Here is an 18,467-nt window from a genome sequence, read left to right on the forward strand (position 1 = left end):
AAGTTTCCATTCTACACACTTGGGTGAAAAATCTGTTTTAAAAGTCAAGAAAAAAACCATAAAACCTGTAATAGGCAACAATATACAAAGTTTCAAATATAAAATCATGACTTGTATAGTTTGTTACTTGCATCTTTTCACAAGAGGAAATTAAGAGAACCACACATCACTGAACTTCTACACAAGCTTCTGGTGTTTCAATGTCATTTATTGAGGAGTGAATGAGATACTGTCAGACATGCCAAAGAGACTTCACATTCAAGGGCTGGAAGCTGAACAGCTTTCCTCATTGAGTCACTGTACAAGTTGGTTTTGGGAATCTGAAAGTGCGATCAATGAGGTCTTCATGCTCGATGTTTGTCTTCAGTTTTTCATCTTCTGATCTACTAACTTGTTGGGCAGAAGGACATTTTCTACCCTACAAAGACTCACACTCCAATTAATACAATTAACACTAGACGTAGAGAAACGTGTATCTGTTATAACGTACATCTACCGCTGAATACAAGGTCTTAAAGCTGTTTCTTAATTCATTATGTCTAATGAGAAAATTCAACTTGTTTCCCTTTCGCCACCCTATGGATGGCTTATACCGTTAGAAAAATACTCTTCAGTGCTATTGTAGGGTTTACAGGAAACGTCTTCCATGTGGGACAGAAACAGATTTAAACACCATTCTGAAAGAGTGCTTCTTCCTGCTGCCACTGCCTGTAGGTTGCAGAAGAATGGCCTACACGCACTACAGTTCTGGTTTTACTCAAAAAAAGAAACAAAAGAAACCTAAACAGTAGGGTAAACGTTTATTTGGAGTTAGTTTTCTTGCAGATGATAATTAAGGCCCTTCAAGCAGCGTTCAGGAGCTTCTGTATGGCTGCCTGTTGATCTGCATTGAGCTGTGATATGCATTCTGTCCACAGTTCTCCAGATGTCTAGAAAACAAATGAGAAGTTGTCTTTATGCAGGCCAACACACTTCTAAGGCACACGCTAAACTTTTCCATGTTTACAAAGCTCAACATTCACTGGGCTTATCCCTGCAATTGATACACCAACCTGCAGTTACACACAGTCCCACACAGGCTCAACCAGAGATGCTCTGAAACGCTGAACAGAAGCAAGCTCTGCTTAAGCAGCACCAGTGGAATTGGTTTGAAATTGAAACTTGCTCTGTTTTGCGCTGAAGTTAAAAGATCAATGTTCAGGTAAAGCTGAATCACCCCAAAATGCAAGACTATCTTTTGGGAGCTGGTGCAGTTGGTGGAAGAGAGCACTGTGATTACACCATGACATGCTACATTGTGTGTGGAAAATTCTGCTGCTAACACACAGCATTTCTCTTTAGTGAAAGGAATGCTAAATTAACCCCCAGAGAGAAGAGAATGTACATAGCATCTATCTGGGTAAATGTAAACCCAGACTTCCTGCCCCATAGGTCACCTTATTTGTGTTCCCACAGCCCATGGCTGAAACATTTGCTTTTAAAGGCACCATCAGTAGGGACAGGTTCTAATGGTACCAAAAAATGCTGAAAATTAAAAAAAAAAAAAAGTTGGAAAAAGGTTGATTCAGTTATCAATAGAAGCTGGGGGTAACTGGCACCCCACTTTTCTTTAGAAGGACAATGATAGGAAAAAAATTTGGAGGTGACTGGCTACAGGTCTTTAGATTGGCTTTTGTAATAGTTGTATACTTGAAATAAATGAAAAAGAACTGTTTTAATTTGTAATTGGTATATTTTATGTTCAGCTCTAGTAGAATACCCTTTTCTCACACACTTAAAAAAGAGGATTCACAGAATTCAAAGTCATTTGAAAACACAGTCCTCAAGTTTCAGATTGTTTTCAGTTTTAAATAATATTAGACATTTTAGACTCTCAATGTATAATGGAATATTGCAAAATTAAATGTGCTCCTCCAGCATTTCTGACACACACCTGACCTGAGAACACCTAAGCATGAGGAAAAAAGTTTGTTTAATTCCAGCAATGACCATAATGTTGCTCATGTCAGATGCTGGCAGTGGAACAGCTTACTGAGATCATTAAAAAAAAGAGACTGTCCCTCCTGGAGTCTGGGAAGCAGCAGCATTTAAAGTTCTTAATATGGTATAAAATATTTACAGTGCTTTACTAAAGTCAAAGTACTATGTGTAAAGAGAGACAGGATTGAGAACAGTAAGCTAAAATTATATTTTCTAAAAAAACATGACCTTTAAGATCCCCCCTCTCCCTCCCAGTCTAAATCATTTAACCAATGCAGAAGCCGCGTTTCCATCTTAATGTTCCTATCTTTCCTGGCCAAAACAAGACTTTGCTATACAACTCATCTAGATGTGCATATGCACTGTATGGATAAAAAATAATCAGCTAACCTTCAACATTTAAGGTAAGGTGGCCAAATGCATTGGCATATCCTAATATAAAGTTCCATACCCAGACTAAGCACTAACAGCAGGGATTCGTATCTGTCAGCCAGAATCTAAAGCAGCCACTTAAGCCACTTTCACTTTGAAACTTTGCTCGATTTCATTCTTTTTGTGTCTTCAGAGTTGTAACAAGTCATTTTCTACCAGACATAATGGATCTCACAGGCTGATAAACTCAGCCAAGTGAATCCTTGCCAAAATCAAGTACTCCTCAAATTCTTGAAGCTGAGTTTTGCCAAAGCATGCCAGGTAAAATGGACAGTAATTGCACAGCTGCTGCTCCAAATCCTCTAAAGCATTTTGATACACTATATGCTTGCCAAGGACACTACTTTCTCTCATCAGGTGCTGCAACTGTCAAGTATGTCCACCTGATAATATCTGGCCCCAGATCAGGTGTGCCCTACGAGCACCATCACTGACAACACTTGTAGAGAGGTGCACCTTAAGTACTTGGACATCCTCATCACCCAGCACCATCAGTACTCAAACAAAGTAAAGTGCAAGGAAGTGAACCTTAACACAGTTTCCCAAAGGTAGGAAAAACATTGAACAACCACCTATTTTTACACTGGATTAAAAAGGGCAGTAGTAAAATTACTTGTGGTTTGCAATCATTCTCAAGCAAACATCTCAAGCCTCTGCTATGTTTATGAGTCACCACTGAGTGCTGAGGACCCTTACAGGAACCCCATGTTGGATCAAATCCTGCAGAACAGTTCACTGATTCAGAGATAGGCTGATTTCTCTCCAGATTTTGACTTGTGGCTCAGAAAAACACCACAAAACCCACAAACAACTAATACCAGCTAGCACGGTAACCATCTAGCTGTGTATATCTTATTTTTTTTCTTTTTTCATTAATAAGCTTCTTAAGTTTATTGAAAGAGACAGACTTTGTTCAAGTACAAATGTCAAAAACTTTTATCATTAGTGGTTCAAGGAATGTCCAAGGATCTCCAAGATCCCTGGTTGAAGCATTATTCTCGAAGGAGGCAAGGCTCTCAAAACTGGTTTAAGAGTTTGGTTACTTCTAAAGGTAGATTCTAAATGTTCCCTTCATACCCAAGCGCACGTTTATTTACCTGCACTTGACGAACAACATTAGCCAACCGCTTGGTACATGGATCTTCATATTTAATAGCTTCATGAATTTCACCATCCGCAATTATACCGAATATTCGGGGAAGGTTAGAGTTGTTTGGACCGAGGATAAAGGGGTTGTTGCTGTAACAATCAAAAGGTTTTAAAAATGAGTTAATATTTAACTAATAAATTGATGTAAGTATTTCACATGTCAGTTGAGTGATTTTGAAATATCTTATTCTAAACCTGCGTATTTACATCTAAGTTTCACTCAGCTGAACAAGTATGCATAGCTTTGTTGCCTGCTGACAGAATGTTCCCTTCTCCTGTTAATATTTAACCAGCCTACACTTGATCAGGAAGAAGTTCTGAACTTTACAGAAGGGCTGAGTTCGATGCAGATGGAAGTGTAAACAGTGTGACAGAAATACCCTGCCTAAAAGGGCTTACTCCTCTCTCTCTCTCAGTGCTGCAAGGGGGAGGAGGTTGTGTTACTGGCGCCAGAGAGCACCAGTGACTTCAGCTCTCTGCCAGCACTGACACAGCAAGTAAGCAGTTCTGCTCCCTCTCTCCCAGAGAAGTGTTGGAGTAGAGGAGTGCTGGCAACCAGGGATCTGAGTGGAAAACATGATCTACTTCCAGCCCTGCCACCTACCACTGCTGGAACGCGGAGGCCGAGTGCAGGACTGACAGAGTGCCAGAGGAGTATGCAGCACTGCTGAGCCACCTGCGCAGAGCTGGGGACAAAAGTGTGCTAGTACTGTAGCTCCTGATTTCTGTCTACGTGTGTCTATACATACATGTCAGTAGTAGTATGGGGTCACTATGCTACTGTACTATTGCCACCCGTTTTGGGACCTTGCCTTAATAAAGCTCCTTGTTAATACAAGGTATTCACGTAGTAGAAGAGGCTGTAGGAAATCTAAGTTATTTCCTTTCGATTTTTCTACTAAGCTGCAATAGCGTCAGCCAGAGCTACTACACAATGTTTCAGAAGTTGACATTCTTCCACTCAGTTATGCACCTTGCACCCACACTAGAAGAGTTATCTGGCGCTTTTTTTTTCTCTCCATTGACCTATAGGAGGGAGCATAAATCTAAAGAACACACCACAGGACAGGATGTTTTCAATAATAAATTTGTAATAATAATTTCAGTTGTTATTAAGGGAGATAGCACTGTACCATGCATTTGTCTGTATTATTTCTGTACTTCACTGATACTCAAACTTTAGGAAAGCAAAGAGATGCAAAGCTACTTTAAAAGGTGGTGAAAAGAAGGCTGCAAGGGCATGTGTGCTGCTCTTAAGTAAAAAGACCTGATCAGTTACTAATGCCAATATGTACATCAAAAATTCAATCAAATTCAAAGCATTAAAAATTTTCCTGAAATTTTCTGTAGAAGTTCCCAGCTGATCCTTTCCCATCATATACATATAAAGCAGCCAGGAATTTTTTCAAGCCATACAGACAAAAAGCAGTAACAGTGTGGAAGGCTCAGTTCTGACATTCCAAATTATCTTCTCTAAAGCATATGCAGATTAACCTGGCAGCTTCTCGATTTTGGAAAATGACTGCACGGAAAGTACCTGCAAACAGGCTTACTTTCTGCATTAACATCAAGATGGTGCCTTACCTCTCAATTAAGTCACACAGGTAATTGAAAGTATGAACAGCTTCTTCTTTATCTTCATGAAGCGGAAGCCATGATAACCAGTGTGGCAGGACATCTTTAACATTTACACAGTCAGGCTTGAACTTCATTATCTTTCCTACAGCTGAGATGCAGTTCTCTGTTGCATTGACATTCTCTTTGGTTTTGGCATCTGGTGACTGAATGACTCCCACCAGCAATGGAAGCGCCTCTAATTGGTAAACAAAGCAAGAATAAAAGTTTCATGCACGAGCAAGTTATATTTTATGAACATCACAAATTCTACTTGATACTAGTGCATGTATTAAACCAGGATTTTTTGTGGCCCAAGCACCAGGATCCTGCCATCCCAATGTCCCACTACTTCTAGGTTCTTCCTTCATCAATAATCATCATATGAAAAAAACCCAGACAGATAAAGCTATGCAAGGAAACACGAGAAAACAGCTACTGCAAAAGTTCAGGCTTGCTTTGTAAGTTCAGAAGGAAAAAAAAAATCTTCCTGTGTCTCCCAATTGGTTTTATACAATCTACAATATACAAGACATTGCAATTTATAGTAAAAACAAAGATAACGAGCGTTATCTTTTTAATCTAACAGGTTCTATAAACACAGGATGACGAAAAGCACCGATACCGTGACACTCACATTAATTTGGACTGTAGTGCATATCTACAGTGTATGCCTGCTCTGTATCTACTGCTTGTGCGCGTGCGCGCGCACACACACACACAGATATAGATATAAAAAATATATATGCACATACAAATACACACACCCCATCACTAAAAGGTGAACTAGGAAAAGCTCCTAAGAATAATCTCATCTGATGAATGCACCTGGCATGGTTTAGATCATAAAAATCAAACATCAAGGAAAAATGCCAATTTCTTTACTAAGTTAAATAACAATCATGTATTTTTTTAATTGTCATGCAGGTAACCACATGCATAGTTCTAAATGAACATTAACGTCACATTTTCAGTTACTAGTCTCTATGCAGACTTCAGAGCACCCTACATGCATGCAGAAACAATTGTCCTTGTGTTCTGCTCCTAAAAATATAATGCTAAAGCTGTGAAATTCTTTATGAACACAAAAAACAGGTTGTGGAATTGTGCAGAAAGCACACTTCAAAATAACTCCAATTACTGAGGAAAAGCGAGATCTCACACTACTTCATTTTGATGAGTAAGTAGCAGCTTTTCAGTTAAGGAATACACAATGACACTTGCTGTATTAACTTCACTGAATTTGATTTTTGAAGTATTTAACAGCTATGGAAAAATATGATTAACCCTAAGCTAGATGAGGATGTTTTTATGGGGCTGATAAATACTACAGAACTGCAGATACATGGGTTTTCAGATCCACTAGCTTGGGTCCTGAATGCAGGACAACGATGCTGGACTCTTCTGCAAAGCAGGATTTGTTTCACACAGGTCTACAGTGTCCAGCCACATTAGTTGTACTCTAGGCTATTGAAAGAACTTCTGTGTGTCAGACCATATTTTTAAAGAAATACGTAAATCAAGTTTGCTAAGCAGTAAGTGCTGCAACAGGACTACTACTAAGCAGGAGATCATTAGAAGCCCAAGGAATTCAGGTACTTCACTAAATCATCGCCAGTCTGCCACACAGGTCATACTGGGAATCTGTTTCACAGCTAAAGGGAAGATGCAAAAGGCAAGCAATTATTTAATTTCCCCTCTCCCCAGCAGCACACATTCAAGTAGTTTTATCAGGTGAATGCACGTACCTGTGCAAAAAGGACGATAGCTATCCCCACCAAATTGTGCCATAACTCCAACGCCGTAGGCAGCTGCTTGCCTGACCTCTGCGCTGTTGTCACATATTGACTGCAGCATTGGCCTCAGGAAATATTCGGCGTACTTGAACGAGGAGGGGCTGCAGTGCTCTACGATGTCGTCAAAAATGCATAGCCCCCACTGTCTGTCTGGCCATGGCCTATGTGGACACTGCATCAAAACCAGTGATGACATTTAAGCCACTTAGAGTTGGTAATTTTGTACAGTCAATGATTATATTAACAAAATAATCATAGTAACAGTGGTCTAGTATTTTTATTAAATTCTTCCTGGATTTCTGTAGCGATACTTGCAGCAATACCATAAACAAAACAAAATCCAGGCGAATATCAAAACTAATTAAAAGAATAATTTTAGGCTAAATCCTTTACCTCTATTGCACACTCCGTTTCCTATTTCAGTCTCAGTTTTCCCCACTAGACTGCAACGCCTTTTTGTCTCTCTTCTTGAAATCCCTTTTAGAAAGTAATTGGACACTCCCAGGCAAATTAAATTTCTCAAAATAATTGTGTGTGTCAACAATTCTGCATCTTGCAACATAGAAATCAGAAGTAGCACAGTAGTACAGCTGTTCAAAAAGCACAGGGTAACAACTTCATAAACAATCCAGAATAAAGCTTCAATTGCCTCTGTTTAGTAAAACCATCCCTACATTCTATCTACCAAGTTCTCCAAGATGCCAGCATGGAAGGCCTATTAACAGATCAGAAAAAAAATAAAGTCAAATGAAAAGAAAGCAAGGTACTTACAATGAGGTTGACAATTAGTGGAAGTAGCCTTTCAAACCACGGCAGTACGTTCTCCTTATAGCTGCTGAATATTGAGTGCAAAATGTCCGACACTTTAGTCAAAATATAAACGTCACTGTCATCCTGATGGGAAAAGGATACAACTTACATTAAGACTAATGATCTTTAAAGTATTGAGAGTCACATGAAATGTTAACGTCTCACTTCTTTTGATGCAGCCCAGGATACAGCTGTCTTTCTGGGCTGCAAGCGCACATTGCCAGCTACATGCAATTTTTCCATCCACCAGTATCCACAAGTCCTTCTCCTCAGGGCTCCTCTCAATCCATTTGTCCCCCAGTCTGTATTGATACCAGGGGTTGCCCTCACCCAAGTGCAGGACCTTGTACTTGGCCTTGTTGAACTTCACAAGGTTCACATGGGCCCAGCTCTCAAGCCCGTCCAGGTCCCTCTGGATGGCATCCCTTCCCTCAAGTGCATCAACTGCACCACTCAGCTTGGTGCCATCTGCAAACTTGCCGAGGGTGCACTCAATTGTACTGCCTACGTTGTTAATAAAGATACTGAACAGCACTGGTCCAAGTACAGAGCCCTGATGGACACCCCTCATTACTGATCTCCGTTTGGACATTGAGCCACTGAATGCTACTCTTCGAACACGGTCATCCAGTGAATTCCTTATCCACCGAATAGTACACTCATCAAATCCATATCTTTCCAATTTAGTGACAAGGATGTTGTGTGGGACTGTGTCAAAGGCCTTACAGAAGTCAAGACAGATGACATCAATTGCTCTTAATCCACCAATGCAGTCACTCCGTCAGAGAAGCCACCAGAGGAGTCAGGCATGATTTGCCCTTTGGGAAGCCACGTCAGCTGCCTCAAATCACTTCTTTGTCTTCCATGTGCCTTTACAGAGCTTCCAGAAAAATCTGTTCCGTGATCTTACTGGGCACATAGTGAGACACCCGGTTGGTAGTTCCCACAGTCCTCCTTTTTACCCTTCTTAAAAATGTAAGCTGATTGCTAGTACTCAACTGCCTGTGACTCGAAGGTTTATTTCAGGCACAGAAAAATTTTATCAAGCCAAACACTGTCTTGTGTTAATTTTCTGATTCAATGGATTCCCTTTACAGAAGATAGAAGGCCCTTTTCCTCTTCTGTACCTTGCAGAAACTTTTCAATAAAAGCTTGTTACAATAAGTGGATAACTGCCTTTGTGACAGAAAACTGTTGCAAAAAATCTAAGGAGTATTAATCCTCTCCTCTTATGGCTTAAATTTAATTTTTTACCTTGCCCAATTAATGCATCAAACTGGTGAAGTAAAGATCCTTAGCTCAGATTCAGCTACCAATTCATATTATATCTGCAAGCGAGGATTGTTCCCTGGACACACTACTGTTGGGAAAGCCCTTTAACTTTGTTTTAAAGAAAGTTCTGTTGTACTCAGTATGGTTCCTTTAATCAGTTTGTACTTCAACAGGCAGGGAAAACAGAATACAGCTACTCTCTGGTCCCTTGTGAGAAACTAGTATTTCTCAAGCAACAGGCAGCATCCTACAACTGTTTAAACCCTCCTTGGTCAGACAAGGTTAAGGCATAATTCAAGCCATAACTCTGGAACACATGCACAAATTAAAATAGAGGTAGAGAACTGCTGCAGTGCACCACAAGGTCCATCTGGCTTGGTACTGCCTGTTTACTAACAGCTGACAACAGATGCTCAGGGGGAGAACATAACTCTTGCTTACTGTATGCTCTCTCTTACCCTCTTATCCAGCACTTATTGCCTAAGCTAAGGCTGTGCCTGGGTATCTTGCTGAAACTACTATTTGAATAACTTTCATGACTTCTGTACTTCCTTATGTTTCTGCTGCCTTGAGGTAAGGGCTACATAAACATATTCTGGAACCAAAGGTGTATATCCAAATGTTACTTATTACCATGTGCTGATTCTGTCCATATGGTAAGTGACATTCTGGTCCCACTCCTACTTTCACAGGATAATGCATGCAAGTTTTCCTTGCAGTCTTTAAAAAAAAAAACCAAGGTCAAATATAAAGTATTTTCTAAAATGCCTTGCAACTATTTCAGAGTATGGATTCAGCTTTTCTGAAACTGCTGCTTGTTAGGATTTTCTCTCATTATCAGTAGAGTGCATATAAGAAAAAAGGTAGCAAACCACCTACCTCACTGTCTACAGGGATGAACAGTAAACATTGCAAATAAGAAAGAGAACAAGCAGGAAAGGCACCTGGCTTAGAACATCAGTTTTGTTATGCCAGGCAGCATGTAGACACTAGGAATCTATCCTTTTGAATGCTGGTCTAATGTTCCCAATGGAAAGGGGCTCAAGAACTGCATCGTTATTTTTAAAACTATTTAATTATGGGTGAATGCTCTATAAAGATATATTCTGGAGCCTGCATACAGATTAAACTAATATAAACAGGCTTCACAATTCAGCTTCACAAGCTTCACACCTGCATTACGTGCCAAAAAAATTCCTAGGAATATCCTTTATGTTTCATGTTATAAGTAGCAGTGAGTTATTTTTTATTACTCACTCTATACCAATAATGATTTAATAGAACTGTCACATCTGTTCTGGCATAACCTCCACTTCCTAGTGGTATCTTAGTGGGTAAGAAGGCACTCTGGTATTCTCTTATAAGCAAACACATTATGCCAGCTACTTATCTTACTGTCCTCCTTTGATACCATCTTAGATCTATTCTTTGAGACAGGCTCCTGACCTGGATTGTTGGAGAGGATGAAGAAAACTAAGAGCTATATGCTGAACATCTTCCTTCAGTATACTGGACGAGGAAACCTTTCATGTTTTCCAATTCCCACACGTAGTGTGACCCATTTCTTATTGGAAGTTTTGAAGAAATTGTAACAGAACATTCTTCCAGGAAGAAATAATTCTGAGGATGCACTATGCTTTAACTGAGTAGCAGTGTATCTGTGTAATGTATTTCCATTCTGGTGCATTATGAGTGGAAACACTCCCCAGACCAACTTACTTCATCTTGTAATGATTCTTCAACTTGCTCGTCGTAGTCTTCGTCTTGTCTTTTCACTAAATTAAAAAACAAACATTAAACCATTACACTTCTACAAGTGCATAAGAAGCCTGTGAAAGGGAAAAGTGATGCAGAAGCAGATATAGAAAATACAAAAGTAGCTGAAGGTGCAATAGGAACTTTGCCTTTAAGACGCTTCAAAGAACTTTTACAAAAAAACAAGAAGTATAATGAGACAGCTCAGTTGAAGGAAGTGTAAAAGCACATGAAATGGAAATAAACACACCAGCTTGTCCACAAGGACATGAAAACTGCATAAAATAAGAAACCAACATTGCTTTAGGAAAACTGCAGAGACTTCAGATGAAAATAACCAAACCACAGAAATGACACCACCGTAGACGCGCACAGTATTCAAGTAAATCTGTCCATCAACTTTTGATTAAAACTACAGTATTTCTGCAAATGATGCCACTTTCATCCTTCCAGAACTTACAAATTTAACTCATGGATTCTGTTGTTTATGTAAGGCAAGTGGGCTTTGAAACGTGCAAATTAAACAAATCTGAACTAAGGGGTTTTTTGTGTTCAGAAATTAGGAATTCTGCTTTAAAGAACAACTAGTATTGCATGTTAACAGGAATTTCTGTTAACTTACCCTGCCTTAATTCTTGATTTTTAAAGTGCTCTTCTAGTTTTCCTTTCAATATTCCTCCAAGTTCTTCAAAGTGTTCGTTGTTAAGGCATCCATCTCCCATTACCTCAATGCACTAGTGAAATAAAATGATCAGGCTTTCAGCTTTAAGTTACACAAGCAGTCTCAATGAATTCTAAGCACATAGAGATTATTACATGCTCTGCTTTGAGTGATAACCAACAGAAATAATACTAATAGAACATTCATACTGTAATTAATGCTCTAATTATACAAGTAAGGGATAGTACCACTGTACTATCATGTACACAACTTCACTGGTTTGCAATTAAAATGAACAAAGCTGGTAATTATTTTAGTTAATACTTTGGTATTTTGGTCCTTGCAAAAAAAGTACAAGTTTTTTATTCAGCTATAACAACATTTATAGTCAAACCAAAGTTCATGCAGAAGCAGCCTTGCATTTCTTCCAGCCATTTAAATGAACAAACATGTCCTTTCTTACCATGAAAAGCTATGAACAGTAACAGCACAGAATTTGTAAGGAAGAAAGTTACCTTTGCAAAAAAATGCATTATTTCTGAGAGAACATCTGAGTCTGGCTCTGTCCCAATGGCTTTGATGAGGGCATCACACATGAAGTGCCACATCTGCGTGAGGTACTCTGGCCCACGAACTCTGGCACATTCAAGAAGGAGGGGCATGGACTCTGCTGCTGCCACTCGAACACGTTTCATCGTTAAGGACATAACACAATCAAGGCTGACAAAGTGCTTAGAATTTAAGCACCTACCTCCATAACAAAGAATAGTTTTCTACCTGATTTTTTAAATTACAGTCCAATGCATTTGATTTCTTAATTAGATACAGATCAAATTCATAGCAAAATCAAACTGTTTGCTATTTAAAAGTTGTTTCAAGCCTGTTTCAGGCCATGACACAACAGCTGTTCAAGTTCTTCTTTACTTTGTTGGCACAAACATCACTTTCTCTAGTTCACTTTTAACACTATAGACACATTTGTTTAAAATGAAACTAGAGGAAAAAGTAGGATACATTGCCTAAAATAGTGTCAAAAACAACATTCTCGGAAACAGTTTCTGCTATAAAGCAACGAAGTATTTTAAAACTAACACTTTCAATTCATTTAGGAAAAGAGTAAACACGATTTTGATTCTTCCAAACTAAGTCCAGTTTCACAGTAGTATTCACTAATAGGATATCATCATGGAAATAGAACTTCAACAAGGGAACCATCAGCTTTACAACTTGCTCTGTGTACTCCACAAATCCTTCTTTTAGCTCTTTTGCATAGCAAACCTGAAACAGAAAGCAGAGAAGTGCCACCTTTAAGGGAAAATACTGCCACTAATATTTTTCAACTATGTAGTGGTGAGAAAGATTGTTAAAAGTTTAAGGGTTTTTAATTAATTAAAAAAACAACCAACCAACCAAGCAATAATCCCTTTACCTACACCTCCACTGGGGTATTTTAAGAAACTGATTGCAGCATGAGTTCTCACTCTTAGTACATGTGTGTATTTTTTAAACCGAATCAGAAACCTCAATATTTGCAAAAAGGAACTACTCTTTAACAATCTCCAGTTCCTTAAAAGTTTTGCTAACAGAAGAAAACTACCTGTCCATCTTAAAAGCTCCAAGCTAAAGAAACTATCTTTAATCAAGTAAACCACACACAAAATGTCCAAAACCAAACTTAACACTATCACCACAAAAACCCTGAACTATTTAATTTGATACCATACAGAGCATTTTCGTTACAGATTTTGGCTTCAGACTCAATTGTACGGCAATACACAGATCACCAAAACTGTCCTATTACTCACCAACATCTGGCACGCAGTTGCTTTTTCTTCAAGGCCTGCAGTTTTAATTCCAAAACTTTGCTGGTCTCCTAGGTTTACAAATTCCCAACCCTCGTCATCACTCATATTCTCCATATCTTGTGCTGTTATACGGAGGAAAAATAAATAAATTAGAAGTTCTACAACATAATTTATTTCAGTAATTTTTCAAGCAAAGCATTATCTTAAACCTACTGTCTAAAAGCGCTACTTCAGGTTTAATGGATGCAGTCTTCATTAGAGGTCCCATGACAACAGGAAGGTACTGCTGAAATTCTTTTCCAAGAATTTTACACATTCTGGCCCACGCTGAGATCATGTAAGAAATCTACAAAAGAGAGAACAGCGTCAGATTTTTCATGTCTCACATTTTATTTTAATGCATACTTAAAAGGAAAGCATGAAGAAAGAACATTATACAATAGGACTTTTTAAAAGAATTTGTCAGCAGTGCATAAAACTTAGTTCAAAGAAGAACTCATCCAATATGCAATCCATATAAAGACGCATCTTCAAAAGACCTGTCCAAGTCTTTATCTGTAACAACGCACTGACACTATCTCTGATCAAAGTCACTATACATGTAAAAATGTACAGTATAATATGTACTTGTAATGCACTCACGACTGTCTGGAAAAGTAAATTTCTTTCTGAAAGGAATAATTTCCTGAATTTAAATGATACTACTGAGCCACATTCCTGAAAACAGCAAATAGAGCAATAGAAGAGTGCAGTATTGTGGTTTAAGAGGAGTATTTGTTTTCAGATGCACAAATCAAAATAGCTCTCCACTCTTTAGAACAGCTCTCTAACAAGTCCTGTTGAACTATTTATAAGAAGGTGACAGCAAGAGAATAGGTCATACAATGCCAAACAAAGCAGTTACTAATAGACAAGGAACGATAATCCACGTGCTGAAATTTGTTCAGCAGATAGAGGTCCTGGAAGTCTCATTTCCTAAACACACTTCCATGGAAGATTCTAAGGCCATCTTAGGGCAACCAATCTCAATTTTTGGCAGACGTGTTGAACAAACAGTCTGAAGGTCTAATTACATGGCGGGGAGGGGAAGAAATGTCACATGTACAAAGAACATTTTTAATACTAACCAATGAGCTACACACTATAAAGAGACAATTTTAAGATACCTGCGGATCATCATCTTCTAGATCACTGAAGTCTGTCTGTGTCTTCAGTAACAGCTGCATTACATCTGATGCATCCTGCATAAACTAGATATAGGAAACAACTATGTCTTTAAAGGCACATTAAAAGAGTACATTTCTGAGACTTAAAACCAAACCATTTAAGTGAGCATTTATGTCCAACACACTATGAAGACAAAGACTAAAATAGATTGAAATGTGGATAAAAATGGAAACAAGTTCTTTTTCTGGAAGCATCACCAAGTCATTCTTGTCTTAAGCTTCACTGTACCTAAATTCTTATACTTGAAAGTAGAGGACTATTTAAATAAAACATGACAAACAAACACTAATACTCACAAAAAATAATCTAGCAATTCTAATGTTCTCAGATATCCTCCTTACTATTTTGATTCCTTTATGGAACCAGGATAAAATCTGACGGCATGAACTACTTACTCATGAGCATGTAATATTTTAGGTCACATCAGATGCCCCAGAGATGTTAAACCTATCCTCTTTTCACTCCCCACATTCCCAGTAGATCTCCAAGAATAATTTATTAAACATAATGATGTTTAAAATCTGTTTAAATTTTAGTTGCACGAATGGTAGATTTACTGGTAGCCCTTTTAAGTCAAAGAAAAGGGCTGGTCATTCTTTGGGGGGGGTGGGTGGCTATTAGTATTTTCATACTGTGTACATCATGTTATTTTACTTCAAAATGTAATTTTCTCTTTTCATCACTCAAAATGAAAAACTAAGCTGTAATGGGAACTTGATATGAGAACATCACCTAAACTCTTATACAGCCCTTCATAGTTGTTTCTTGGTACTTTTACTGAGACACATTTTAATTTGCCATCAGCAAAAGAGCCCTGCTAACTAGATCAAGCCTCATGACAAACAAGTACTTCAAGTCCTCTTATGAGCACATTCAATCTTTTTCACCATGCTAAGTTTCCATTTAACTACATGCATTTTACTTGCCATTCTGACACTGCCTAAATGAGATGCTCCAGTACTTCTCTTAAGGCAAAAAAAAAAAAAACCTAAAAAAAAATGCTTGTTTTCAACATTGTACGATATGACAAGAATAACTTAAGCTGCAATATTCTATTCTGAATTTATGAATCTAAACAGCAACACAGTTACCTCAGAAGTAAAACATGAAGACAAACATAGAAATGAGCAATACAGCTATATATAACAAGTGAATATACTCAGTCAATGTTAGCACCACAGCTTACCTTTTCTTTACCAACGGCAAGACCAATTAGGCTGATGCATTCAATAGTCTTTCCTCGTAAAAGTCTTAATTCCTTCTGAACAGCATTCTCAACAATGTGTTTTAAAGAGGGCATAAATAAGTCATAGTAGGGAACAAACTTCTCCTCTGCTGTATCTGCAACTGATGCAATTGAAGTCACAACTTGCTCCAAAACTAGCTTAGTGCCTTTCTGTATCAACTTGGAAAGAGGAAGAATAAAGCGTTATATTTCTAAAGCACATATTTTACTTAAAAGCATGCCAAATCTAAAAACTCTTATATGTGCCCTAATTCTTGTCAGTTTATAACATCAGCGTATATGTCTACTGACTTATTTCAGATGTCTTGGTTTAGCTATACTTATTCTGCGTACGTGACAGATTACTCTCCATGAAGCAATCTGTTCAGTATATTATACCTCTTGTAATTTTATCACCATAGTGGAATGAAGATGCTTCACTAGGTTATCCAAATATGGAATAAGCAGTGACTTAGGACAATCTTCAGTGAAGTTTATGAGCGCTGCAGCTGCATGGGCTTGAACACGTTGGTTGCCTTGATCCTCCATGGTTTGCAGAAGAGCAGCTATCACCTGAAACAAAAATGTTTAATTTCAGAAAAACAAGTTTCTGAAAGGGACATAGTTTTACCACCTTTTTTGACTGTTCTACTACTTGCCTTCTCATGAAACTTCTTCTGAAAACCAGGTGCGAAGTCAGTTGCCATTTGTCCAATAGCGTTACAAGCGGCGTGTCTTACTCTTGGGTGCTGAAAAAGTATTTCCCTCAAATAGTTAACATGTAGTCATGAGAACAGAAAGGAAAACATTTTGAAGAGATTAATTGAATTAGACTCACAGGATCCTGAAGGAATAGCAAAACAAAATTAACTATCTCGTTTAGAATTCCCTCCATCTGCTGGTGGCAACCTTCACCAATGGTTGATAGTGCCATCAAGCCAGCATGCCTGTATTTCCAGTCAGCTACAGAGGAGTAAAAAGAAAATAAATATGTATTATTCATTTTGGAAACTACAAAGCATCACAAAGACAAATCACCTTTTTGGGGGATGGGACAGGAGAAGGAAGAATGAAGAACAGGAAAGAGAAGGGAAATTGATTCATTTGCTTGATTTGTTAAATACTTTTCACTTTTCCTCATGCATACTTCCAGAGAGACACAAAATAGAATTCTAAACTGCTGATACAAGTATATACATGGTATCAAAACCTAGGGTCTGCATTTTCACTAAATGAGCTGATCAGGGAAACATCAAGACTGTTTTGGTTTTTTTTCCCCTCCCCCCTATTAGCCTATTCTCAGGCTAGTGGGTACTGTTGAAATGGATCTTTCACACCCCTCTCCTTTTTCTTTAGGCCAGGGAAACATAATAAAAGCTCCAGTTTCTTCTTTTACAGGTATCTTCCTCTGTACTAGAAACCATGGGGATTACGGAAAAGAAGTCGAGAAGAACAAACAGGTTTATCAAATGACCTATGTGAAAGCCATGTCGCACAACTTCTTTCCCAAAATAATGCCAGATTTCACTGTTGCCAATAACGTATTAAACTCCTGAAATAGAGAACACCACAGTTCAGAGTACTGGAATCCTGATGCTAAAGCTTATGTTTGATCAGGCTGAGATGAAATGCCATCTTGACAGAAGGTACAGTGAAGAAGCAGTTTGTTTTGCTGCTGTTTAGGTTCAGTTTTAACTAACTACAGGTTAGTCAAGCCTGCACCTATCAGCGAGAGCCTCTGAACCAAACAATATCTACTGCACTTAACTTTTTCAAAGAGTGCTAATGGATATGAAAAGCATCAGGCAACAACTGCATGACTTCTCCCCTTCACAGAAGTGAGGTCTTACAGTCATTAGACTCCACACCTTCCTGTGGGTTCTACAAAACCAGGCATTTGCTAGCCCTGAAGCTATTAATACTGAAGACATCAGGTTTTCTTAAATCCTTCTCTACCAAAAAACTTAATTCCAAACAGACTTTATAAGTGTTCCCACTCTGCAGGGGGTACCCTAAGTGGCCCTATGTTCCATATCCAATGTGATAACAATCTTTTTTGGACTGGGTTTTAAGACATGAAGGTAGGAAAAGTACTCAGAACTTTTGCATTATCTTCTACTTCAAAGGCTTAAAGGACAGGTCAAGTGAAAGGACATGCAACAAGTGCACAATACATTTTTTGATTGCCTGAGCAAGCATTACAACTATTTTAAGAGGAAAAGAAGCATAGAAAGAAACTGGTAAGGATATATGGAACTACCTCATGAAGCAAGTATTAAAATCAGCATACCAAAAAACAGCCAGCCTACCACAGACTGCAGTATTCTGGCCCATCAAATTACAAAGAAAAAAACAAACAACAAACCAAACCAAACCCCTCCAAAACAAGTATGTTTTCCTCTGTGAACTGTAATATATTAAAACTTCACTTAAATGCAGCACTTCTGAAGAAGCAAAAAAACAGAGCTACAGAGTAAAATGTGGCAGTTCAGGCACACTTAAGGTACTGTGAAGCACTGTATAAGGATTTAGAGAGAATATTCTAAAGTAAAAAAAAAGTCTTCCCTTATTTATACTTAATCCACAGACCGAGTTTTTTTAAAAAGTGCACTGTTGTGGTTTTTGACATCTCCCTTCAGCTGTCCACATTCCAGAAAAGTGTTGTAATGCAGTGTGTGTGTGTAAGTTTCGCAAATCACAGTCTAAGAAAAGGTATAAACTTCCAAGGTCACAGTGTTTAC

The 18,467-nt window shown here is 38.3% G+C and overlaps 1 protein-coding gene across 1 annotated transcript in view; it reads right to left on the reverse strand.

Moving 5' to 3' along the window:
• Positions 1 to 170: 170 nt before the first annotated feature.
• Positions 171 to 18,467, reverse strand: part of IPO5 (importin 5) — a 36,664-nt gene continuing 18,367 nt past the window's right edge. The window contains exons 10-25 of the mRNA XM_010188202.1: positions 16,565 to 16,689; positions 16,386 to 16,475; positions 16,126 to 16,299; positions 15,688 to 15,906; positions 14,441 to 14,524; positions 13,488 to 13,620; positions 13,275 to 13,396; positions 12,651 to 12,747; positions 11,985 to 12,157; positions 11,431 to 11,542; positions 10,773 to 10,828; positions 7,743 to 7,865; positions 6,924 to 7,143; positions 5,146 to 5,374; positions 3,510 to 3,651; positions 171 to 929 (exon numbers count right to left, since the gene is read on the reverse strand). Of these exons, the coding sequence (XP_010186504.1) occupies positions 843 to 929; positions 3,510 to 3,651; positions 5,146 to 5,374; positions 6,924 to 7,143; positions 7,743 to 7,865; positions 10,773 to 10,828; positions 11,431 to 11,542; positions 11,985 to 12,157; positions 12,651 to 12,747; positions 13,275 to 13,396; positions 13,488 to 13,620; positions 14,441 to 14,524; positions 15,688 to 15,906; positions 16,126 to 16,299; positions 16,386 to 16,475; positions 16,565 to 16,689 (2,186 nt within the window). The 3' untranslated portion in view covers positions 171 to 842. The remainder of the gene's footprint in view (positions 930 to 3,509; positions 3,652 to 5,145; positions 5,375 to 6,923; positions 7,144 to 7,742; positions 7,866 to 10,772; positions 10,829 to 11,430; positions 11,543 to 11,984; positions 12,158 to 12,650; positions 12,748 to 13,274; positions 13,397 to 13,487; positions 13,621 to 14,440; positions 14,525 to 15,687; positions 15,907 to 16,125; positions 16,300 to 16,385; positions 16,476 to 16,564; positions 16,690 to 18,467) is intronic.

This window comes from Mesitornis unicolor, unplaced genomic scaffold (assembly GCF_000695765.1).
Source record: "Mesitornis unicolor isolate BGI_N332 unplaced genomic scaffold, ASM69576v1 scaffold8417, whole genome shotgun sequence".
Lineage (NCBI taxonomy): Eukaryota > Metazoa > Chordata > Aves > Mesitornithiformes > Mesitornithidae > Mesitornis > Mesitornis unicolor.